This window comes from Mustela nivalis (genome assembly GCF_964662115.1).
Source record: "Mustela nivalis genome assembly, chromosome: 2".
In the NCBI taxonomy this organism is placed as follows: Eukaryota; Metazoa; Chordata; class Mammalia; order Carnivora; family Mustelidae; genus Mustela; species Mustela nivalis.
The window spans coordinates 19972227-19999118 of NC_139021.1; the positions used below are offsets into that span (position 1 = coordinate 19972227).

At 45.6% G+C, this 26892-nt stretch overlaps 1 protein-coding gene and 1 long non-coding RNA gene across 2 annotated transcripts in view; one reads left to right on the forward strand and one right to left on the reverse strand.

The window, feature by feature from the left end:
* MAL2 (mal, T cell differentiation protein 2) lies at positions 1–25855 on the reverse strand. The gene is made up of 4 exons (XM_082719346.1): positions 25614–25855; positions 11991–12161; positions 5105–5260; positions 1–2321 (listed from the first exon to the last, which is right to left on the reverse strand). Exons 1-4 carry the CDS (start codon positions 25743–25745, stop codon positions 2250–2252), a joined length of 531 nt encoding a protein of 176 aa, XP_082575472.1. The 5' UTR covers positions 25746–25855; the 3' UTR covers positions 1–2249.
* LOC309858980 overlaps positions 25102–26892 on the forward strand; it is a 9388-nt gene continuing 7597 nt past the window's right edge. Inside the window, exon 1 of the long non-coding RNA XR_014308472.1 lies at positions 25102–25482. This is a non-coding gene — a long non-coding RNA (uncharacterized lncRNA). The remainder of the gene's footprint in view (positions 25483–26892) is intronic.

Below are 26892 nucleotides of genomic sequence, written 5' to 3' on the forward strand. Positions count from 1 at the left end.
GAGATTATCAAATGAATACTTTATTAGAGTCATAACACTTATAAAATAAATTTCTTTTCATCATGGAGTAACCAGATTTTAAAACCAACCAACACTTTCTCATCTCTACAGCATATATAAAGAAATTCTCAAATGTCATAATTTTTGTTCAAGTGCTTTGTCACTCAATTCACAAACCCAGAACACGATTAATCTACAAATGTAAGTATTCACAGTCAGATGAGTTTTAGGCTTGGTTCTTAATGATCTAGAAGCAATCCATTTACAAAAGTGCCACTAAAGCCATTTCATGAAATCATTTAATTTAATGCCACCAAGCATAGACCTGTTATACTCTGGAAACAAAAATAAAATCTCACAACTAAATCTAGCAGACTAACTTTAAATGATTCCAACTTGAATGAACTATATATCCTTATGGCACATTTATGACTTTGTAATATACAATTCATAATACAGGTTTAAGTGTGTGGTATGAAGCTAGAAAAACCAAGGAAGTCAGATACTATAGAAAAGATAGGACATGAGTTGAAAGTCTTAGACTGATTTCTTCTTGCCACATATTGAAACGCGTCTGTATATCACGAACCAAACTCTGATAAGATTCTTCTTTCTAGGGGATTATTATATAAATACCATCTGCTCACTCAGCATTGATCATGTGACTCATTTGGGATAGTTCTACATTCCATGAAATCTAGTAGCACAATTCAGACATGGCACTCTTAGGGGATGACTAAGCCAAAAAAAGGGGCAAAGGGCTGAAGGTTTTGAATGGTCAAACCCCTCTTTTCCCAGAGGAAGCCCACCTGGGGCAGGACATAAGTATCCTGCTTGGACAGTGTGGTGGGATCTGGGACTGAACTCTTACTTGTTGTCCCATTCAAGCCATTTTTTGGCACCTTCCCACAACCAGGGTCTCTAACAGATGCATTAAGGTATTTTCTGTGCAATTCGACCAGAGACAAGTTTTTAGGATGGCTGTTGTTTTACAACTGATTTCATATATCTGTTACCAATGCAAAACAACAAAGATGTCGGGGGGCTATTATCAAAACACGTAAGAAGCTTCAACTTTAAATTATATTTAATACTCTATTCAAATTTAACTGAGAAAGTAATGTGAAATAATGAGAAGTAAAAAGTTAACTCTTTAGGGAAGCTCTATTTGGTAAAGCCTCATATATCCACACACAAATATTCGTATGTTCATGCACAGGACAAACAGCTATATTCCGAAGCATAAATAAACCCAAAGTAAGACATAAGTGGCTAGATACCAGTTCCAGTAGTGGTGAATGGTCTCTGGGGATCTCATTTGAAGGATGCCAGATGAGAAGTCTGCTCAGTTGTTAAGAGACCCTTAGTTTGATTAAGCAACTAGGATTTACTTCACAAATTACTTTTTCCTGTACCCAAGACTCTGCTTGAATTTGCCTGAAAAACTATCCACCACTTCAAGGGTAAGTACTTGACCATGAACACAAAGGCAACGTGATTATTGCATAATGAGGCTAAATATTACATGATTTATCTCGTTTTATACCTTTCGGGATCAGTTCAGTAAAATACATAATATATAACTAAGGTGTCACACCAGAGGTCGGCAAACTATAACCTGCAGCCCACAGGCCAAATCCAGCCTGCTTCCTGTCTTCCTGAATCAAGTTTTATCGGGACACACACTCACTCATTCATTTGCTCTTGCCCGTGGCTGCTTCCACAAAGTAACAGCAGGGTTGAATTTTTTCAACAGAGACTGCATGGCCCACAAAGCCTGAATTATTTACCATCTGGACCTTTAGAAAAAAGGGTGTCAATCTCTGTTTTATGCTAAAAGACAGAGTTCAGTGGGAAGGCTATTTAAAATGTGGTTTGTTTTTGCTTTTAGTTTTTTTGTTAAGGAAATTTTTGTTACCTATTAAAATTAAGGTTTAAGTGACTCAGCAATTAAACAAAAGAGATACCCTTTTTTCAAGAGCAGTATCTGTATATTTTATGGCTATAAAGGAAAATTTTCTTTAAAAAAGAGACAGATGTAAAATTAAAGGTCATTTCTCTGTTTAACATCATAATAACATTAAAATTCCATCCATGAAATGAACCAAACTTGTTATTTAGATTCTCTCCACATACTAAACAGATTACTTTCGGAATGTTGTTCTCTCTGGACAAAATGGTATCCAAATTGATCAGACATATAAAATAGACAAATGAAACCAACACAGACCGTTAGTTTCTAAGGAGTGTTACGGTCGCCATCTTCGTAAAGCCAGACCCAAACTGCAACCATAACAAGCTGTTGTCACAAAGGCAAAAATCTAAGAAAAAGGAAACAAAAGCTCATCAGATTTATAACACTGACTTTAAGAAAACACTTTTCTAAAGAACAACTATCTGAACACTGATCAACCTACCTAAAGATACTTCAACACGTACGGAATATAGTTTATAGTCATCTTTTTGATGAACTGTACTACTGTGTTTTACCCCCACACATCATTAACCCTTCTTTTTTTAAACATTTTGGCCCCCAATGATTTTCTCATTTGTGGATAGCCTTAGGTTGAACCTTTGTTCATGTGCTGGACTCACTTGTTAAATACTTCTACAACCCCCAACATGATATTCAAAAAGTCAGTACAAGGTGTCTATTCATACAGTGATTTCACGGCCAAGAAAAATACAAGTCTTAGAACTTGAGGATCTATCAAACCCTTCCTGTGACAGTGGAAAATGCCTCAGAAGCAAACAAAGTAAAGCCACAGAAATGAATCAACAGACTGGCATGGGAGATAGTTCTGAAACCTGCACTCAACTCTGAATTACCGCCCTTACTTCCTGACAAGGATTTCTTTAGCACCAACTATGTGTACATCAGTACATCTGGTGTAGATAGGCAAAGAGTAGATAGTGTCCTCATCCTTTGGGAATTCATGAGCCATAGAAAACTGTAAGACAAAGCAATTAAATATGGTAAAACATGATTTAGTGCAGGGATCCTTTACCAGGAAGCTCTAGCTCTGAGAAAGAATACTGGATTCACCTGGGGAACATGGCCATTGTCTAACTGCCGTTCTGCAATTCTCCCCAGCCTGCTCTGCTGGTTGTCTCTTTGACACATCTATAATCTAGACATTGTCTGTTGGATGAGAACAACCACTTCTAGTATGCATTATTAGTGAAAATGCATTTTCCTCTCTCAGGTGCATTGAAATTAAAAGTAAAGTAAGGGATTCAATGCCATGTCACAAAAGCATGCCTCATATATTTAGGAAGTATTAAAACTCAGAAATTAAAGATTCACTTCTACAGGAGGGTATGGATGAGATGGGGGTACTATAGAACTACAAGCACGTTGAGGTTTACCAAGGCAGTTTCACTTAAGCAGAGAGAGGGACAAAGTCACAGAAGAGGGTGGCCAGAACAGAATCATGCCATGGAGAACACTGAAAACTGGGCTCTTAGGACAAAGGAATGTCGGTGAGAAATTAATGACATGTACCGTCCACAAAGCACTTGAGCACCCACTACTCTTATGAACGTGGGCTCTTAAGGCGACTCCAAGCAGACCCATTCGTTACTACTTCAAGGATCTGAGTGGCAATGAGAGCGCAGCCCACACCACTGAAAAGGAAGGGATGAAAGGAGTGAAGGAAAATCCAACCAGAACTGATGACTCAGGAAGGACGCTTGGTAGGAAAAAGTCAATTCCAAGTCCCTGAACTTTTCTTCACTTCACAACATTGTTAAAACCAGTGGTTCCCTAACTGTGGTCTCTGGATAATAGGGATCCCACGGCAGTGCCTCAGAGATGACGAGGTGGGCAGAGGTGGCTTCGGGAGAAGGACAGATAGGCGTTAGTCAAGACCCTTGTCTCCCACTCCAACTAGAGCAGCTGTGCTCTCGCCTTCTGTATATAATTATTTGGTTTTCAGTAAAATTTCATTAGGTAAAGCAATTTCACTTCTCATAAAAGAAAGTGCAAAAATCATTGATCTAAACTATAAGCCTGTCAAAGTTGGGACCAGGTCTCCTTTCTGTTGCAATCCACAAATTGTCTAATTCATTGTAGACACTCATGAATAAATTTTGACAAATCTGGACAGAGACTTGGGAACCCGATGGCTGTAGGTCTTAGAATCATTGCGCCTCCATCCTTCAAAACCCAGACTCTAGACCTGTGCTGTCCAATACGAGAGCCACCAGCCACGTGCGGCTATTTAAATTTAAATGTAATGAATTAAAAGGAATGAATTAATGGATTAATTAGTAGCCACCATATTGAATTGTGCATATATGGGATATTCTTATCATTTTAGAAAGTGCTGGTAGATTTTAATGGCTATATGGGGGAGTCCTGGGCTGTTTATATAGACTACCTAGGTACAATAGTGAAACATTAGGGCCACCAACTTGCCACAGAGCCATATTAAATATTAGCACCTTCAGGGAATAATTTGGGTTTCTGACACTTTCAAAATTATAAAAACAGAAATAATGTAGTATTTCTTCAAATTACCCATGTCAATGAAAAACAACAAACTCACTTAGTATGTGAATTAAGGAGGACTAAAAATTTCAAAAACTTTCCCCATGGAATGGATTTTATCTGTATGTCATCTATTGTCATGGTGGGAATATTCACGCCCTTCAGCCCTCTGGACACTCCTCAGGGGCAGGAGCTGTATGTGGTTCATCCCAGTCCCCCAAACCCCACCAATTTCCTCCTTCGTGGTAGGCTCTCCATAAGCACACACTGAATTAAAATGAATTACAAGCAGGTACTGACCACTGAAGAACACATCTCCCTCACCACATCTAAAGTTAGGGGAAATAAAAAGTACAATGAATTCTTTCTACAAAATAGGCTCCGTTGTGCCAGTCCAGCCGCAACCATGGGCTGGTGGTCACCTGCAACAGGGTCTATCACACCGGGGGTAAGGGCGGAACTTTGCTCATGAGGTCATTATACAGATAAATAGCTAGTCTATGTGGAGTCAAATGGCTCCTGTTAGAGAAAGCGATGGCTGCCTGAGGGGTTTCTGGGAGACCGTGACCGTGGGGGTGGGGGTGCTGGTCGCCTGGACTCATGGACACTCACTGTGGCTGCTACGTTTATGTTATACTGGTTATCACTCAAGAGCGGCTGCACCGTCATGGTCGTGTTGCAGCGCAGGTCATGCAGGGATGTGGCTGCTGCTTCCAGGAGAAAGGCTCCAAAGTAGAAGACAAACACTGTAAAATGGTATGCAAAATCCTGAAAGAGGAGGAAAACAAAGACAGACATCTGTAATTAAAAATAATACTTTTTTAATTTTTCTGTTCCTTATTTCAACTCATGAGGTTTAGATTCAGGAGGGCGAGACCACTTCATCAAACAATCTTCAGCTATACTCACAATTTACTTTGGCTGCTTGAACAGCGTCAAGCTATTAGAATCCAAATGAAAACCAACCGACCTGCTGTAACCGATGTAGACGAACTTGATGTCCTGAATTTTATAATAAAATACATACTTTTATATGTCTTGCTATTATAGTTATTGGATAATAGTCGTATTATTGTAGTATATTATATAGTTATGTAATAATATACATACATACATTTTATAATTAAGTCTTTTATTTCTGAACAATCATTATTTTTATTCATTAGACTGTCACCCCATATACTGAAGAATGCAGAAGACTTATGACATCATAGAACTCAATACCATATCTCCCTCTATTCTAAAAAAAAAAAAAAGCAAATTATATATCATATACTTCGACAAAAAGTATAGGAACTCTCAAACAAAACTCACTTGTCATAATGTGATCTCATGTGTTGCAGCATCGTGAAGCGTAACTTTGCTGGAATTTCCAGCATCTTACATGAACCGATTTTTGTCCACACGCTGCTGTGTATCTTTGTCAACAGCTCCCAGATACCTGCTACTTTACATTCATTGTCATTCATCCCTACAATCACCATTTATTAATCCCACTTTATAGACAAGTGATTTTTTTAATTGAATGACTATTCTAAAGCCATTCAAACATAACCTTTTTGAAAGGAGACCTCAAACCCACATAGGGCTGTCTGGTTCCAAATTCCACTTTCTCTCTGCTATCAAGCGGTCATTGACAACAGCAACATTTCGGAGAAAGAACAACACACTGCCTTTGTAAAGGCCCATTCAGCAAACAAAACTGTCAATTGTCTGTGAGAATGGTTCTTACTCTGACTAGAATAATAAGAAAAAGTTAATTTACCAGGAGTGGGAATTACAAAGGTATGCACTAAAAATACACTCCACTTAGCACCTCTACTGTAGAAGCTGACTCACCAATGCCTTTAAAAGACTCAAGAGCAGTGTGACAGACGGATGGTGTGTCTACTCCATAGCAGAAGTGCTCAGATCCACAGAGCTTGCAACAGATGTTAACTGAAGAAGGTCAAAGTCCAAATGTCCCTCCTTTTACGGATTAAAAGTAATAGAGCTGGATCTCAATTAGTAATTAAGATTGGAGAAAAATAGGGTTGAGATCACTAGGTGCCCATCTAAATTACTGAGGTGGACCCTCAGAAGTGGCTCAGGTGACCTGAGGAGGGGCGCAGAAGTCTGATGACGTGGCTGCAGCTCGGTGTGAGGAGGCCCTCCCCTTCTTCACCAGCCTGGGCTCATGCTACCCTCCCATCTCTCCGAGCATCAGCTGCTGCGATCAGATCAGCTACCCACATCATCCTAGGTCCTAGGTATCCTAAGGTGCTGGAGGAGAAGGACTGAATTCACGGCAACCCAGGCCAGAAAATCACTCTGCAGGCTCCTGCACTTCAGAGTTGGGCAGGCAACGCGCAGTGGGGGCTACACGTCTTTGTGAAGCAGCTCCCGATGGTCTCCTTGGTCCTTGCGCATTGGTAATCCCGTAGGGCACACAGTCGCTTTGTGAGGAGTCTAGTTAGCTGACAGCTCTGGCTTCGGTGGGTTAGGGTACTGCTGTATCCCTCCCGGCAGTCCCCGGCTAATGACGGCACAGTGGGGACACCGGTGCCCGGCCACTTTTGCCTAATGCAAGACTCTTAAGGCAAAGCCTGGGCCCCTGAGCTTCTCCTTAATTTGGGTCAGACGGTTGGTCTGCAGCCCACTCTAGGACTTTCCTGCTTTTTCCCATTTCCCTCCCCAGACAGGTACTATCTATCTCTTCCCCTTCCCCTCAAAAAGTCTCTTGCAGTTTTTGGAGTTTTGTTTGTTTGTTTGGTTGGTGGTTTTGTTTGTTTGAGAGAGAGACAGCAGGAGCAGCGGGACAGAGAGGGGGAGAAGGGGAGAGAGAGAATTTATGTAGGCTCCAAGCTGAGCCTGGAGTCCAACTCGGGGCTCGATCTGATGACCCCGAGATCCTGACCTGAGCTGAAATCAAGAGTCAGACGCTTGACCGCCTGAGCTACCCAGGTGCCCCCAAATCTCTTGCACTTTTAAATTCATCATACAGTCTGCTTTCCAGTGGACCTGAGATGACAGATATGTTCTTTAATATCCTGAACACTCCCTGCTTGGTCATTAACATCATTGTGATTAATGCATCCATTGTGTAATTATTTTTGTTTTTTAAAGATTTTATTTATTTGAAAGAGAGAGAACATGAGCAGAGGGGAGGGGCAAAGGGAGAAGCAGGCTCCCCGCTGAGCAGGGAGCCCCATACAAGGCTCGATCCCAGGACCCTGAGATCATGACCTGAGCTCAAGGCAGACACTTACCTGATTGAGCCACCCAGGCCCCCCTGTGTTATTCCTTCTTTACTGACACTATCTGCTACAGCAAACTCTGAGAGCCACTACAGGCCCATCTCATTCACCACTGTATTTCTAGGGCCTACTCTAGGACTCGGTATGTATCAGGAGCTCTGTCAAGGTCCCCCATGCCGGGGAGAGCCACACCCATATTTCTATCTGGCCTTCCGGGCGTCTGATTTGGATTCCTGCTACGTGTGGAACGTATGCAAGAAGGTGTTCCACAGGTTTTTGCTCATTGTTTTGGACAATGTAGATCGTTTATATAAAACCGATGGTTCTTGAAGGTAAGCAGGCCTCAGAGTCATCTGAAAAGCTTGTTACTTTCTGTGTAACAAGCTGTGTCCCAGCTTCTGAGTTTCTGATTTGGGACGTCTGTGGGACCTGAGAATCTGCTCGCCCAACAAGGTGCCAGGTGCTGCCGCCATCCCTGGTCGGGGACCGCCCTTACAGAACCACCTGTCCTGAGTCCTTGGCACCTCCCTGTGAGCAGACGGCCCCAGCCCCTTTCCGGGTCTCCTTTGTATTCTCCTCCACTTCTGTCTTCTGCCAGGCTTCCCGATAGTCACGCAGCCCGGACTGTGGCAAGCTTGTCTGCCCTTTTGCTCAGGTAAACGACCTTAAGCAGAGCATGATTTTTTTTCTTCTTTCTTCTCCATATTCTTATCTTTAGCCCCTGTTTTGCTCCTCAGGTCAAATTTTTACTAACTAGTTTTAAAGAAAGCTACATGGTAAATGGGGGAATCCTGGTTTCCACAATGGCAGCATGAAAATGGGACAAGAGCCACGCTGAGCTTATCTCCCTCAACCGTAGAAATGAGAACAGTAGTAGTCTTCCATGAGGAACTGTCATAAAGATCAAGTAAGTAAATGAATGTCGGAACAGAAAATAGAGCTCGGGACATTCACAGCAGTAAGTGATGTCAACAACAGGCAAACACATGCCACCTACTTTGGGGAAATAGAGTGCAGCACGTTGAATTGCATGGGACTCTTTTTTTTTTTTTTTTTTTTGGTAGCTCTTATTTTTCTAAAATATGTCTTTCCTTTTTTTTTTTTTTTTAAATATTTTATTTATTTACTTGAGAGAGAGAGACAGTGAGAGAGAGCATGAACAAGGAGAAGGTCAGAGGGAGAAGCAGACTCCCATGGAGCTGGGAGTCCGATGCGGGACTCGATCCCGGGACTCCAGGATCATGACCTGAGCCGAAGGCAGTCGTCCAACCAACTGAGCCACCCAGGCGTCCCTGTCTTTCCTTTATAACCCACCTCTCCAAAAATGGAAAATAAGTAGGGGGTGTCTTATTTTAAAGTTAGGCAAAAGGCTATTGCCTCTCTACAAAACAAAAAACAAAAGACAACAGAAAAATAATCTCAAAAATCAAAACTTGCTTCTTTCCTCAAATTAGAAAAGGGCAAGTTTCTAGCATTTAATATTTGTTATTACATATATTACATACTGTATTTTTATTTCATCAAGCTGGGGAAAAAATTCTGAAGATATCTACCACCACAAATGTTAATCCAACCTCATGCTCAACAAAAAACAAGAAACCATGAATATTTTAATTAATATCCCACAACAAATACTTTTAGAAAATAAATTCTTCCAAAAAATGCATTCCTGTTTCCTTCATGTGCTGTACGCAGGTAACATTAAGCTGTTATCACAAATGGAAACAATTATTTTTTGAGCAGTTGAAGTCTAACAATTCCAGAACGCAGCAATTAAAAACGGTTACCATCTGGTGACGATTCCATGATATGCATGGCTTAGAAATTTTTCTGGCAGAGAGAATACACGATACATTACAAAACCTACTAAAAGCAACCCTGTGGTCAAAAATGACTGATTATGTGAAAAATCACAAAAGGAGAGAGAGCAAAAAAGGAGCCTGTTCTAAATATGGCCAGCATTTAAGTCAGCTCCGTAAAGGCAAGATGAGTTGGCTCTTGGAAAGTGTGGCCTCCATGACAAGGCCGTGCAGAGAACGCCACTGTGCCAAGTGCTGCGTGGGTCTACTGTTTCCTCCCTCAGTAAGAGTGGACGGCCCCAGCTAAAGAACCCTGGGTTCAGCTCTGCAGGTGACCTCTGCAACACAGTGGTAGGGTCTTTCCAATTTCAGTTGCCACTTTCATTAAGTGGTTTAATTTAAAAAAAAAAAAGAAAGAAAAAACAGCACACACTCTTACATTTTATTGTCTGAACAAGAAACATAATGTTACAAATGGGGGGAACCCCATATTTAGGAAACCTAATGAATTTATAAGGATATTAATGATGTACTCAATACCAAAAATTAGACTCACTATAAATGAAAGGAGAAAAGATGGTATGAACATATGTCTAACAAAACCAGGTGGGATGCTGGGAAACAGATACACATTGGTACAGCGTATGCATCAACTATTAGAAGGAAGGCTGGGCAGGGCAGAACCCTGGAGACTCACTACCTTCCCAGGTGATAACCCTTTAGTGGCTGGGCTACCAGGAGGTCCAGGAAGGTCCCAGAGGACAGGACAGGGTGGCAGCGAGCACAGCACTTAGAAAGAGGTAGCAGGTTGAAGCAATGGCTGTGTATTAACTAGTACTTCAGGCTATACTGGTTCCTGCTGGCCAAATACCATCTTTGGAGCTTAATACTTAAAGAGTCTGGTGGTGCTTACCAACATCGGGTATGGACTGATTCATTCATTCGTGAATATGGGAAAGCCAAGCATTCTGAAAGAGGAGGTTAAGCAATCTATCCGTAACTTAAATAGAGATTTCTGATCTTCATCACTTGACAAATTATTAGAAATATTTTCTCATCATTAATGAGAAAACAAGGCAAAAACATAAGAACACAAAAACATAGCAACTTATGAAACACCTGTGTGTGGGTGGGGGTGTGTGTGTGTGTATTGGGAATAATTTTTCCTTAAGTTTTAATTTAAATTCCAGTTAGCTAACATACAATGTAAGATTAGTTTAAAGTGTACAATTTAGTGATTCAAAAGAAGGACTTTCAGAGTGTCAAGCTGCAAGCCTTGACATATTTAAGGAATTAGGATGATTATGGATCGTACACCACAGATCAGATGCAAAGCCAATAAGTACTTCCGAATACATTAATTCCAGGTAGGTACTATTATTACCATTCTACAGATGAGGAAATCAGAAGCCACAGAGGTTCCATACTTTGGCCAAGGCTACACAGTTACTAAACACACCAGACCTCCTTTCAGATCCCGTCAAGACTGTAACCCTTGCCCCATGTTTCCTCCTTAACTTTGCAGTTAACCTACTGCGCCCGGGCCGGCTTCTCGGGCAACTACACCACTAGGCTTCACTGCTGGTAACATCTGGGGTGATGATGGCTCTCCTTACGCTCTGGAACATTCTTTAATATGCCTAACATCCCTCCTAAAGCTGGTAGATACAATGTTACTGTACCTGAAAAGAACAATACCATCCTGACTAAGGCCTGATTTAAGATCCTAATCAACAACTAACTGAAATGGAACAGAGGTTCTTCCCTGAACTCCTCACAAACTTCTTCAGGTACTGTCCGCCACAGACCAGAATCCAAGCTCCACTGGCCATTCTGGAATAGTCTCAGAGACGAAATAAGCCTCAGCATGAAGAAGGCCCCCTCTATTACACGGGAAAAGCGAAAGCAAGTTGATCCAATTTAGTGGCCATCATAATTTTTAAAATTAGGTGGATTATAAATTCATTTCTTAAAATTAACAATTCTTACTAGTTTAGGAGAGGAATTAAAAATAAACTATCCCCTTTTCTAAGTATTTACAGTAGAGAGTATATAGCTACTGGTTTTCTGAATAGAACGTATATATTTAATATCTGAAGCAGAAATTGATGGAAAATTTCAAGATCTATGTCACAGTGTCCATCTCCCAAAGGCACCTCCTTGATAGTTCAATAGCTGCAAAGCAAGTCATCTGTTGCAGGAAATAAAAGTCTTTGAGTAAAGGTTGTCTAAGTCATGGCGGAGTAATAGAAAGGTTGCTCGGCTCTATCGACAGGAATCTCACCAACCGGGAGCCTGCTTCCCCGGGAAGGCAGCCACATAGCTGCACAGCAGACCTGGGGGTCGGACCTTTCTTCTCTCACCGGAGGCAACAGAGAAAACAGGGTACCAGGCACTTCAGGACAGAATAGGATATTTATACGTTTCTCGCATTTTCCTGAAATAGACTTAAAAATCCCTTACCAGGAAGTTCCAGTTGGCATCAATCTGAGTCACCATGCCAGACAGGAACAGGCCCAGGAAGAGGAGGGAAAAGAGAAAAGCCGTCACGGACACGAACATGACCCATCCTTGCAGCAGAGGTAGAGGAACGTTGGAGGAGGCAACCAAGATCCAGACGAGGCCCCCGAACAGCTGCGGGAAGGAAGAAAGACGTCACAGGCGTGGGCAACAGACCTGAACACGCTCCTTCCCCTGCCTCTCACCCTTGGTTTCTCCCCAGCCCGCCGCGCACAGTCCCGCAACCCCACCCACCACCTTTCCTCTGTCCTTGCACGTGCCCTACTCCAGCTTCCCTCCAGGGCAAGGCCAGGGCTTCGGCTGACAGGTCAGACCCGGGGCCACACCCATCTCTGCACCTGACTTTATGTCGGATTCTCATCCTCAGCCCATGAACAGACACAGAATCCGTTCATTACCTAAAAGTATTTCCGTTTGACGCTGCTGCCTCTCTACTAATGTCCTCTCCGGTCAACCGTTTCTCAAACTTCATCTGTGCTTGGTCCCCACCTCCGATCCGTGACCTCTGACTCTTCAAACCACTGGCTTCTGCGCTCACAGCTTCTCCGAGAGTTTATCAGCCAAGATCAGCCGTAACTTTCTAACCTGTCCCTTCTGATGGCCATGTGCCCGCCCTTATCATGCTCTATTGGTACACACGAGATTACTGCCTACCCGGAGGATAAGAGCCGCCGCTGCTGTACAGGGTAGTCAGCACAACCTGCCTCATTTATTGACACGCCTCTGCGTGCTGGCCATGGGAACAGGCACCTTGGATGTTCACAGACCTGACATTCAGTAAACACTTAGTGCCTGTCAGGCCCTGCTCCACATGCTGGGAATACAACGGTCTACACACGACGCTGGGTTTCTGCCATCACAGAATTCACCATCTCTTACAGGAAAGAGACTATTTTATTTTATTTTTAAAAAAGATTTATTTATTTGTTTACTTATTTATTTGGAGAGAGCAAGTGGGGGAAGGGGCAGAAGGAGAGAGAGAGAGAGAGATTCTCAAGCCGACTCCACACTGAGCGCAGGCCCTGAGTCAGGGCTCGATGTCATGATCCTGAGATCATGACCTGAGTGGAAATCAAGAGTCAGACGCTGAACCAACGTAGCCACCCCGGCACCTCAGGAAAGAGACAATTAAACAAGTGAGTAAAATGCTGCTTCACACATGTCACAATTGGGCAAACAGTGGGCACTGCAGGTTCCCAGATGGAGGGCACTACAAACCCAGAGCTGGAAACTCCGGAAACACACCCGGAAAGCAACAAACCAAGAGACAAAGCTAGGGCATGTAGGGGCAGGAGGAGAAGGCTGCCCCAGCGCAGGAGGCCAGCCCTGAGAGGACCTGGCAGAGCTGAGGGGCAGGGCTCAGCACGGCAGGGACAGCAGGTAGCACGTGGGGCACGGCCGGAGGAGAGCGCGGGAGGCTGAGCTGACGGGCCGGGCCGGTCCACTCAAGGAGGTGAGCTTCTCCCACAGGCCACGGGAGGCCACACAACACCTGAGCAGGAACTAGCCTGACCCAGTCTGTATTCAGAAGCTTCTCTCTGGCCAGAGAGGAATGAATGCGGGGCTGAGGGACCACAGAGGAGACCGTTACAGCCACAGAGCACAACCCAGACTTGGGCAAGAAGCACAGAGGGGAGCGAAAGGATTAGACAGAAACTGAGAAGTGGTGGCAGGTGGTGACCGATCAGATAGGGGACATGAGAGCAAAAGAACAGATAAGGAAGAAACTCAGATTCCTGGCTTGGGCAATGAGGAGTGAGGGAGACGTCACAGGAGGAGAAACGATGACGTCACAGAGACAGTCAGCTTTATGACCCTAACGGCCACGGTCTCCTCTAACCTCCCACTAAAGCCACAGAGGCTACACACCCTTTGCGTGGGATTCCAGGCCCCTCCTGCTCTAACCTGTCTTTCTCAGCCTTTGTCCCTTCCCACGAAGTCCCTCACATTTCACTTTAAAGAAAAACATCCACAGTCCAAAGACAAAGCGCTTTCACATCCGGCGGCCTGACATATGCTGGCCCGGAATGTCATTCCCTGCCCACGTGTATTTGAGAAACCGCCATTCAGAGTCCATCTTGAAGAGCACATCATCTCAGAAGGCCTTCCCGAGTTCTACCCCGCCCAGGTGCCCGCCCTGTGCCCTGGGCAAGCTCCCTACATGGGTATGTTACATGGATGAGAACCACCGCAAGTGGACCGCCCGGCTTCCAGGCCAGCGGCACTAGGAGACCCTCCTGGCATCCGGTTGCCTTCTAGGCTGCTGCGCGCTAAGCCAGTTCCCCGCTGACACAACAATCCCTTCCTATTAGCCAGGCACTACACTAGAGGCGGCGGTCCAAAAACCTAGGCTGTGCGCCCGTGCTGAAGCCACCTCTAGCTGAAGCCACTCTAGGCCCCTCCCCCCCACAGTTATATCATAGAAACATGTCCCTGTGGTATGCAGAAGGCTCTCCAATATTTGTTTCATAAATAAGCTCCAACTTCCCAAGAACAGCTGGAACTCTACATATTCATATTAAAAACCAGTAATCAAGGGGCTCCTGAGTGGCTCAGTGGGTTAAAGCCTCTGCCTTTGGCTTGAGACATGATCCCAGGGTTCTGGGATCGAGCCCCGCATCAGGCTCTCTGCTCAGCGGGAAGCCTGCTTCCCCCTCTCTCTCTGCCTACTTGTGATCTCTCTCTCTGTCAAATAAATAAATAAAATCTTTAAAAAAAGAAAAACCAATAATCATGTGTATCTTGCTTCTTAAGTATAGAGATAATACCCAAATTGCACAAATCGCTAAAAGTTAAAATCACAAGTTTTACTAATTCAAGTTTCTAAATGGAGGCCCAGTCGTATAAGCCATTACCACCTTGAAAAAGATTTTCGAAAGCATAATACATTATCACTTGAGTATGATAATGGCAGTACCAATCTAATCAATTTATAATTGTGGTTGTTGGTATATCTGAAGTCCTAATTTCAAATTAAAAAAAAAACAATTAAAAAAAATTAACAATCAACCCAGAAAGTTTCATGAAATAAGTCTAAATCATGAATATGAATGCATATTTTAAAAATTTAGCCACAACCTTTTTTACTAGCTATGAAAGAAATAATGTTCCCGGTAAAAAGATTCTCTACTCTTTCATACTGTTTATTAAATACGTGAAGGTGATAAGATCTTCAAATCTTTCCCTTTTTTCACAGCATCATCTTCCTGGTAACCTTTTCTTACTCTCCCACTATAAATAACTTGCGCTACTTTATTACTTAAGAAATATGCATTGCTATTAAATATCTATTATTAAAGAGTCGTTTATGGAGAAGAGAGGGGTGAGTACACAGGTAATAAACTGGCCACGTTTATCAGAGGCAAGCAGACTCCACACAGGATGCAGGGATTATGATAACTTGACTCTCTGAGGAAGGGCTATATGATCCCCTGGAATTAAAGAGACATTTCATAAACCCCGACTGGACATCAAACTAGTTGGTCTCAAATCTCCTACCAGGCACTGTAGAAGAATACTCAGGGAAAAATGGAAAAAAAAAAAAAGAAAGAAAGAAAGAAAGAAAGAAAGAAAGAAAGAAAGAAAAAAAAAAACGAGTTTCTGTCTCCAGGAGCTCTAGGTTAGGGAGAAATAGACTCCATCAAATCTGATTCAGGAGCAGATTGTGGTAAATACTATAAAAAGAGCTCCACACACTGTGCTCTGAGAGACCGGGAGAGGAGAGAAGAAACAGAGTGGGAGGCGTTGGGAGAGGGAGGTAGGGCAAGGAAGGGAGGCAGGGGAGGGGAGGGAAGCAGGGGGGCAGAGGGACAGGGGAGGCAGAGGGATCAGGGGGACAGGAGGGCGGGGGGAGCAGGGGGGGCAGGGGAGGCAGGGGGATGGGGGGGACAGGAGGGCAGGGGAGGCAGGGGTGGTGGGGGGCGGAGGGGGTAGGGGAGGCAGGGAGCAGGGGGACAGGTGGGCGGGGGGAGCAGGGGGGGCAGGGGGGCAGGGGAGGCAGGGGAGGCAGGTTTGGAAGCAGGCTTGAGAGGTAGACAGGGCTTGGACGGCGGATGCTGATGTGAAACAGCAGAGACGAACCATTCTCATCATACTCAAAATTACAGCCCGTGCAACACCTCCAAGGCTTGGGAAGGAAAAGGAAAGCTTATACAAAAAGAGAACAGATTGGCCTCCTCATGGGTGGTGTGTGTGTCACCGGCGAGTGGGGCAGGGGAAGGAGGAAGGCGCATGAGTGCCCTTCCCAGGCTATCAGCACCCCAACCCCTCCCTCCCCCGGATTCCTGGCTCAGTGAGTCTGTGAGATCCGGGCAAAAGTCCTGCTCCCCATGGCAGCTTTGGGAGAGGCCACAGGGATGAGCTGGAGAACAGAAGCGAGGCCACCGGAGAGACCCGCCTTCCTCACCGCCAGACGGTCATGTCGGTACAGGGGTGACAGGGCTCTGACACAGTCCTTTCTTCCTCGCTTCAGGATTTCCTTTTGCCAAAAGCTACCTTTTCTCCATGGGCTTCCCAAGCTGGCTCCAACTTAAAAAAACTGATCCTTACATAACACGACCACTGTCCATCCAATGCCGGGCGTTACTAAGCCGAGAGCATTTACTAGCCTCACTGTAACCATTCGCATCCCGGTTCAGTACAGGCGACTCTGGAGGGAGCCTTGGTTTTTGAGCACAGAAATGGTTAAAATCTGCAGGAGAACAGCTGGTAAAATATCCTAGCAACGGCTGGGTACACACGCTGTGGGGAGGGGCAGAATGCTTTGTCCGCCCCCACGGTCTCCCCTCTCAGATCTGAATCCACATTCTGACCTATTGTCTATCACTGCCTTCCATCCCTTTCCAGTGCCCTAGAAAGTCTGACACTTACATACCAGATTCCCCCAATGCACCCCATTTTGACATTTCTTTCGGGAAGTACTAGCTTGGGGCTCATGCCTCTGAACCCCAAGCTCTACCAAGAAAAACGGCTGGACTTCCAGGTATGTTGCAAAGGCCAACGTTTCCTAGAAGTAGGTGTCCGCCTTCCCCTGGGACTCGGTTCCCCCTTCCCCTCTGAGCTGCAATTAAGGCGATCCTGGCAGATGCCTTGCGTGCTCAAGTGTGCGCTGGACTGCAATTACTCGATCGCCACACAGTCCGTAAACCCCAGCCCTCCTGGGTGGCCGACCATCTGCTCGTCACCGGAGCTTGGCTCCTGTAGCCCACAAGGGTGTGACAGCCGTGCAGCCTTCCCGTAAGCAAGCCGTGGAAGTTTTCCTCCACGCATCTCACCGAACTGCACCCTCCAAGTTGGACTTAAAACTAGGTAAACACGCCAGTGCCTACTCTGACCTATTTTTAGTCAATGTTTGGAATGAGAACAGGCAAAGGTAAATGAATCTGAAGGTACGAAGGACTGGTTAGACTACCCCTAAGGAGAAATACTTCATTATTTAGAGCTTCCTGTGTATGACATATAACCCTTTCTCTTTCTGATTTTCCTGCTATTTATAGATCGAACTTTTCACCACTGTAGCAGTGATGAACCAACCAGCAGACTGGAGGGGGAAAAACTGTCTCTTTGTCTGGTTTATAAAGTTAGCTTGAGTGAGAGGTTGAGGCTGATAAGGATAAGAGAAGTATCAGCTAGCATTTATCAAATGCTTATGCCCCAAGAACTGCTCTAAAGGTTTCATTTGTACCAATTTAATCCACACAAACTCTGAGACATGATTACCATTTTATTCCCATTTTACAGGTAAGTCGAAGTAGACAGCCTTTAAAAACTTGCCCTAAGTTACACAGTTAATAACTGTTGGAAATGGGACTTGAACTTGGCAACTGGCTTCCAGAGCCTATGCTCTTGACGCTATGCTATTGTGCCTCCCTCAAAGGGTAGTGTTCCTTTTAGAGCAGGGTTTTCTATCCTTCTGCTGTGGACTGGCTTGCTGGAGGTGGGAGGGTTGATTGCCTATCAATTGGGTAGTTAATTGCATTTTTCTGAGGACACAATTTTCGTCAGAATCTCAGAGCCATTTGTGCCCCTCCCAAAGTTCAGAATATCCTATCTTCTTGGTAACCTCTCCTATTGTAATAAATGCTGGCTTACTGAGTATCCACAAATGAAACAACGTGGTTAAAGAATGTTTAATGTTTTCAGACCATCATCTAATGAATAGATTACCTACTATTAGCTCTTTATACACAATCTGTAGTCCAAGTTTTTTTTTTTTTTTTTAGAGTTTACTGATTCATTTGAGAGGAAGAGAGAGCAGAGAGAGAGAGAGGGAGAGAGCAGGTGTGTGAACACAAACAGGGGGAGAGGCAGAGGGAGACAGAGAAGTAGACCTTCCAGTGAGCAGGGAACTCCATGCGGGACTAAAGGCAGATGTTTAATCGACTGAGCCACCCAGGCACTCTCCAAGACTTTTTAAACTGGGCACATACTTCAGTCAACATGTACCACTTACAGATGTGCTTCCAAGGTAGCCCATAAATGTGTAAATTCAGTCATGGCGTGACTGTGGTGGAATGTAACCGTCCTGAGAACATGGCTGCTATCTCTCCAAGGCCCCCTTCTTCCCAGCACCGCAACTTTTCCAGCTAGCCTGAACCCTAGCCTGGCGCTCCAGCCCCTCATCCCTTATTTTCTGCAAACGGGTCCATCCCACTGGCCCATGCTTCTGCCTAGCATGTGCCACCTACATTTTCTCTGGATAAGTAAATGCTGATAGCAGGTCTTCCAGAAAGATTTCCCTGGCTGGATGCCATCCCTCGGTGCTTCTGTGATTACTGATCACTTGTCTCTTCTGTGTCACTTACAACTACTGATTTGAAATCACAGGTGCATCTGGCTGTTTGGCCCACTGGAGTATGAGGTCAGAGTCAGCAGCATTGCCTCAAACATCGCTCCATGCTCAGAGCCCATGGCAATGCTTTGTCCAGAAGAGGTTCAGCTACGTTCTCTTCAAAATGAATGAAAACCCACCAGTGTGTGTCATGAACGGTTCTAGAAGAAAATACAGAAGTACAGCTTGAGATGCTCAGAACACACTGCTGTCTGGAGCCGAGCTCACTCCCTGGTACATGGTGGGTGGTTGAAAACAGGCATGAAGATCAGCGAAGCAAGAACACGTACTTCTCAATTTTTCAGTTATTACTGGCAGCACCCACCACCCTGTAGGAGAACTCAGGAGGCGGGGATGGAGAGTTATGGGGAAGTTGGCAGTCTAGCTTTTGCCAGTCTACCTCATGACACCCCATTTTCAATCTTCTTCAGACCCCAAAGGCAGTTCACCCATTCTACTGCAATTCCTGCTGGAACTCTTGACCGGGGTAGTGGTTGCCTTGTGGCTCACAAGCCCTCCTCCTGCTCCCTCCATCCATCCCCATCCACCCTCTCCCCTTGAGGACTTCCATCCAAACTGGTCCTGGTCCTGGACTAGCCCTGGTAAGGACAGCCGGCAAGGCGTGCTTGTTTTAAATCAGAGACAGGAAAAGAAGACAAGTTCGGGGAAGGAATGAGAAATAACAGACCTAGAAGAGGCCTCTGTAGAAAACAGACGAATGCATAAGAAGTTTTACTTTTTAGACTTACATCTGGAAGTTTAATAAAAATGTGTTTGAGGATCCTTAAAAGAATTTGGTACTACGGTTCTTCTTTGTTTTGTTTTCCTCTCCATCCAACCCAAACTTCCATTTTGGTCTCTTAAATAGTCGGTGCTAATGTTAAACTGGAAAGCACATCTTCTAGGGGAGAAATATGTTCTGGTCCCTTTTTATTCTTACTTATCATTGCCTTTGATTTTTTAAAAATCCTCTTTTCATGTTTGTGGGTAACTACTTATCACCGAGGTTAAAAATGTCCGTGCAGGCCACTGCCCTGACATCAGCAGGCGCTTTACAAATCATCGGTTCTTTCCCTCTTTTTGACTTCCCTCCTTCTGGAAGCTATTATACAAAAGTTAAGAATGTCATATAGGGTGACTCTCTCATATAAAAGAGGACATAGGAAATTCAGATCGGACGGCAGATTCCTGGAGAAGAATCATGACATTTTTCAAAGTTGCTCGGGACATCAACCGCCAAGCTGCCCTTCTCCGCTCCAACCAGTTTCTCTAGAATATTTTGACACGCTGTCCAGTTGGTCCCGCTGACCCAACAGCATCTGTCAGGTGCCGCACGCGCACGATTCAGTGTACACTAGCCTCGTTCCCACTGTTTGTCATTACACAGCCTTCCCTATTCAGAAACATCAACTCAAACATGCCATGTTCAGGGCTCTTTTCACCAGCTACCATGTTTCTACAGGGTTCTGCAAAACCAATCTCCTCTCCTCGGCCTTTTCCTTTGGAGCTCAAGGTCAAGACATTCAGGAACCTGACTCCAAGGGTTCCGTACTGCCATTCCTCATGTTCCGTACAGGGCTGCCAGTCAGAGGCAAACGACTGCCGAAAATAATGTTTTGGCAGAGGCATCCGTTTATTTTCTCTTATGAAATGTTACGGACTCTTTACCCATGGCTGGAGATTTTTAACCCAGAGGTAAAGGGAAAATCTTGCTTATAGAATTAAAACCCTGTTAGAGAGGGGCACCTATCCTGGAAGAGCCCCTCTTCACCACTGCCAACGCTCAGTGTCCCTGTGCAACTCAAATCTATTTTCTGGGCAAGAAAAAGGAAACTCTGTACATCTGACCGTTCGTATGTTAGCCCAGTGTCAAAGCTCTGGGCTGAAAATAACCTGCAGTCCTTCCACAGATTGCTCTGCCTGGCCGCACATGCCTGCTCGGAGCCCCTCCCACCCTCCCCATCATCCGCTCATTAACATTTGTTTTCCTGGCATAATTCCTCCGAGTTACATCTTCTATTTAAGCCTGGTCTAGTATCATTTCAGGACAAGCCACACGTTGCGTACTTGGTTGACCTTCCAAACGTCAGATCTGCCTCTCCCCTGCTCCACTTCTTTCATTTGTCAAGTTGTCATTATCCCTCCTTCAAACCACTGACACAAGCCCCGGAGCTGATGTCTCTGCCTTCCATCTGTTTGATAACCAAGCCTCATTCCGCAAAGATCTCTAAAACACAAGTATGGTCGCATTTGCCCCCGTCGGTCAGCAGCTCCCCATCCTGTGCTCTGGCCTACCGTTTCCCAGAGCATCACAACTCGGGCCCTACCTGCTCGTTCTCCTTCTGCTTCCTTCCCACAAGTTCTATAAAAAACCAAAACAAACTAACAACTGCTGGAACCCTCATGCCACAGTCTGTCTCGTCTCGAGGGTTTACACCTGCTCTCGTTTCTACCTGGAATTTTCTTCCCCACTTTTCCTGTCTATTGAATTCATCTATTCATCATTTAAGACTAAGCTCAAACGTCACCATTCTGTTCAAGCTGTCTGTTCTGGACTCCTCAGTGGCCAGAGATGCTGTGTCCTGTTTTTCTTTTTCTTTTTTAAGATTTTATTTGTTTGAGGAGAGAGAAAGTGCTCGTATGCCAATGAGCACCACTGGGGAGAGGGGCAGAGGGAGAAGCAGCGTCCCTGCTGAGTGGAGAGCTCAATCCCAGGACCCAGAGATCATAACCTGAACCGAAGTCAGATGCTTAATGGACTGAGCCACCCAGATGCCCCTCTACCCTGTTTTTCAATAATACTTTTCAGGAACTAATTTTACCACTTCAAACACAGCACTGTAATTCTTTCTTGACTTTATACTTCAGTATATAGAAATCACTTAAGGGTAGGAGCTATCCTATTTCCAGGGAATAGAATAAGGCCTGATGCATAGCAGATTCGTAATTATTTCTTAAATATTACTGAAAATTACTCAGACATCCGCAACACTGCAGGTTGAAGCATGTGAATAAGAGTCCTAGAATAGGACACCTGGGTGGCTCAGTGCATTAAGCCTCTGCCCTTGGCTTGGGTCATGATCCCAGGGTCCTGGGATCGAGCCCCAAATCGGGCTCTCTGCTCAGTGGGGAGCCTGCTTCCTCCTCTCTCTCTCTGTCTACTTGTGATCTCTGTCAAATAAATAAATAAAATCTTAAAAAAAAAAAAAAAAGAGTCCTAGAATATCTCCCATAAAGAAAAATGTTAATGAATATCTTGGGGAACATGGGCTGTTTCTCAAACACCAAAACCATGAAACATACGAATTCAATATATTGACCTTTATTCCTTTCCATGTTTAATACTGTTACATCTAATCTTTTTTGTGCATTATACAAGGCAAGCTGAGGACCGGAACCTGAAGTATCTTATTCAGCCCAATAGTCCAGCTGCTCCAGGGTCATTTTCTTATGAACAGACCTGCCTGGAAAACACTTTAGCTCCCGCTCACTCTCCATACTTTCATCTTCCTTGAATGGTAGTTATGTTTACACATACCATCTCAACTAGGTTGTATGCTCTTCCAGGCGAAGAAGGTCTAAGCATCTTTTTTTCCTGGAAGAGTGCCTTGCGCACAGTAGGTATTCAATTCATACCTGACACATGGCTTAGAAAACATTAATTCAGGAAAACATGAGAGAATTTGAAAATGAAACTTTGACGATGATGTTTTCCCTCATTGCAAAAATAACGTAGCATTAAGCTCTTCATGGCAGGCGTAGCTCAGTGCACAAACTGAGGGGCTGATAATCCATCTCTCTGGGAATGGGACACACCTATCCCAAAAAAGCATGCCTGGCAGGTGTGTGGTTGCAATGTTCTCTACCTACAGAGCCAGTGTTATAAATGGCCTTACTTGGTGCTGCCGGGGGGGGGGGGGGCGCTGTTTGCATCTTTTGAATGACCTCTCAACAAATGACTTATACTTGAGAGATTATGAGTGGGTATAATAAGGGGGATTGAGATTGAATTCTTCATGTAAAATTTGAAAGAATTTACACTGAAGTATAGTTGACATATAATGGTATATTAGTTTCAGGCTTATGACATAGGGACTCAACAATTCTACACATTACTCAGTGCTCACCACGGTAATTAGTCCCACCATCTGTGAGACTGAATTTTCTGAGCAAGTTTGATCTCTGCTCTCTTAGGGCGTATAACCCAATATCTCTAAGCAGTGTGGAAGGGGAAGGGCCAAGAAGGAGCTCTAGTTGGCTCACAATGAGGTCTGTGTTTCTCTGAGGTCACCAGTTTCATTGGATGATTTCGGTTATTTTACTTTTGCGGGGGTGGGTTGGGGAGGAGGGAGGATGATATTCAAGTAAAAGAGGCAAGGGAGACCTAGATTTTAACCATCACATATGTTTGGCCATAATAAGGGAAAAGTAAACTGACAAAGCTTTTGGAAGTGATGCTATTCTATGTAGGTAAGGGTCTGAGACTCATTTCTTCAGTAAGAAGCCAGACATGAAGAGATAAGAGGAAAGTCTGGCTATTTCTGGGAGCCTGGGTTCCTGCTAGAATGGGGAGGGGTAGAAGCTCTTGTACAGGGAGAAAATTCATATTTGCATGAGAGCTGTCTTGTCCATGGCCCTGATAAAGACCGCTGATAAAGGCGGCTCTTGGCGGTTCCCAGCCATGACTGTACCCCAGAATCTCTAGGGAGCTTTTAGAAGAACCTGGCTGACTCTGGGCAACCCACCCCCTCCCCCAACCCCAGAGATTCCAATTTAATTAGTCTGGGCCAGTCACCATATTTTTAAAAGCTTCCCAAGTAATTAAGTACAGCAGAGTTGAGAACTAACTACTTGGCCCCATAAAGAAATACGGGGGCAGGAGAGGGAAAACACAATAGAATAAATCACTTCCACTTTTTCCCATCAGCATTAGGCAACGTTTCCAAAAGTGTGATAAGACCACAGATGATCCTCGAGACAGGATTTGATTCGACAGCACACGGAGAAGCCGTCTCTGTATATATGTTCCATATATACATACAGGTACCCTTACCTATCCTTACATATATACATACATGTGTAAATATATATCTTTGAGTAAATACAAGAAAAATACCCGCAGTATATCAAAGTTGAGGACTCATGTGTATTATTGTTTAGGATGAGGCTTAAAGTAGGTGCTAAAGTTTAGGAAGGGAATTGAAGTGAACATTCTGTAAATTCTAGAACAGGTGGAATGCGGATTTGGCAAAAACTTGTAAAAGAGGTATGCAAACAACTGGAGTTTGAGAAACATGGCACTGAAGCAGCCCAGAACTTACACAAGCTTTCTCCCCAGATCCTACTGTTCCGAGCGCATCTCCCCCACACCCAGCAGAGCCCGGGCCCAGTGCCATCCGCTCCCTACTCTTCTCACATGGATGCCTGTGCCTCATCCCAAGTACTCAGATGCTTCTGAACTGGGCTCAGACTCAAACCAGCCTCTTCCAGCCTCACCATCACGATCCGATTACTGATGGCGTAGCCTGTAACTCCCTTGTCTCCTTTTTCAGATTCAAATCTGAGCTAAACTTAACTTCGCACGCCTTAGCCACCTCAGCATAATAGGGCAGAAAACCAATGCTCACAAGGCGTTCCAGCCCCAGGAGCACAAAAGTGAAACCGAAGCGACCAAATCCAGGTTATGCAAACTCAAAGGAACAGGTGAGGGAAGGGAGATGGAAACTCCAGACCCACCAAACAACATCAGCCTCCAGGAAGGGCAGAGCCCTGCGCTCTGGATTTGCCTTTCTCAGGCGATGATGCAACCGTGAGTTGCCCAATTTATGTTTGCACATTTGCCCTGGTCCACGATGAGTTCCAAAAGCTTCCAACTCCATAAAATTGCCTTCAAAAAGTTTACGTCTCTAGCCCAATAAGGTTGCCGGTCGGGCCAGGTGACCTCACCTTCACCTAGACCCAGGAAAGTGTGCTGACAAGGTGTGGAGGGGCACAGGTCCACTAGAAGCCAGAAGGTGCAAAGGTGGGCAGCGAGGAACTTGACAGCCACGTTTCCTCTGCCGCTCTCTCTTTCGCACCCACTGCATTAGAAACTGCCAAGGGCACGGTTCATACTTGACCTTTTTCCCTGCCCTGCCTCCTAAACTCTGCTCCTCTCCCCAATCCAAAGGGCACTAATAATGGCAAGGGGTGGGAGGGGCGGGGAGCCCAGGTCTTAAGCCCGCCTTCTCTTCCTGGTACCTCCCGCCTCGGATTTTCACATCGTGGCAGCCTCCAGGTCACTCAATCACCGGCTGGCTACACCTTTGCGCCACCCAACAAAATGGCAGGTTAGCAACAGGCGAGGCCCAGAGCGCCTGCTCTAGCTCTAGCCAAGCGCGGCCCCCGGCCAAGCCGCCGGGGGTCTCCGGCAGTGCCCCAAGCCCAAACACCCTTCCCCTCTGAAAGTCCTCAATCCGGGGCCCCGCCGGGCTGTCTGCTCGCTCTCGCGGGGCGATTTCTGTCGCCAGCGGGGGAGCAGGTGCCAGCGTAACAGGTGCCAGGCGAGTGGGCCCAGGTTCCGGCTGCGCCAGGCAGGGAGAGGGCAGAACCCCAGGAGGGGCGCAGGTAAAGGCCACGTCGGGGGGAAGGGAGCTGGGGCCCGCGCGCAGAGCGCCACAGCCCCGGGAGCAAGGATGCCGCTGCCCTTCCTCGCTCCGAGCCCCCGGCACGACCGTCACCGAGGCTGCCCCACTTACAATCTCCAGGCAGACGAAGGCACCCGAGTAGGTCCGCAGGATGTCCGGACCGGCGGGCAGAGTGATCCGGGGCGCCGGGAAGGACACGGCGGGGTTCGGGGGCGGCGGGACTGACGCTCCGCCGGCCGACATGCTGCCGCTGCCGCTCTGCGTCTCCGCGAGCCGCCGCCTCCCTCCGCCCGCCTCGGCAGCCCGGGCTCCCGCCGCCGCCGCCGCCGCCGCCGCCGCTCGGGTCCGCGGGGTCCGGGCGCGCCGCGCGGGAGGGGGCGTGGCCGCGCTGCCTCGAGCCGCGCGGGGCCCCGCCCTGTCACGTGGGCCCAGGTGAGCCCGCCACGGCCACCCATCCCGCGCCCGTCACGTGCACAGGTGCGGCGGCCACCCGGCGCGGTCCTTTCTGCTCCGCTCCGCGCGCCCCTCGCCGGCCAGCACCCCGGCTCTTCATTTGTTTCTTATATCCCTCCTCTTAGTTTCCACCTGTCCTTCCCCCCGCCCCCCAGTCTCACAACTACCCTACCCCACTTTCCTCAACTTAACTACCAGTCCGGTCTTGAAGTTGTGACCCAGAAGGTAAAATCAAGGTCACCAGTCACACCTAATAAGTGGAGCGGATCTGCCTTAAATGGGACTCTAGTAGGATTTTTTTTTTAAAAATACCACTAGGACAGAGTCAGATGGCTCAGCGCCAGTGGCGGTGGACGCTGGACAGGTAACTGGCGGCTTTGTGAGCGGGTGGTGTGCTCCTCGGTGAAATGGGGGTACGGGTATTTACCCCTTGTAATTGCCCAGATTACATTGACATGGAAAGAGCTTAGCTCATGGTCAGCGCCCCTTTAATGGCAGCCAATATGATGACTGCTATTTTTTGGAATTTTTACGCATACACATATCTTGCTCTGTGTACACATGGTTGCATAGGCTATATTTTCCACATAAAACTTTAATTATTGATTTTTACCTGCCTGCAACTTATAAATTGCTGCTGTATCTTAAACACTTAAATGGACTTTTTAAAAGGGATGCTATGTATAGTTTAGATTCCCTGCCCTAATTTATCCCCATTTTATCTTTAATTTTTTTATATCAACATTTTTTAAGTGAAATAAAGGATGTGAGATTGATCTTCTCAAAGATATGCTGAATATAAACAAAAGTACACATACCAGCATACGCAGGTAGATCATACTGGAAAAAAATATTAGCTAACATCGTCAGGCGTTCTCCAAATGGAATACTGATCTTGTCTGTCAGTACTAGCCTTTAAAGGACTGTGTAAAGCTCC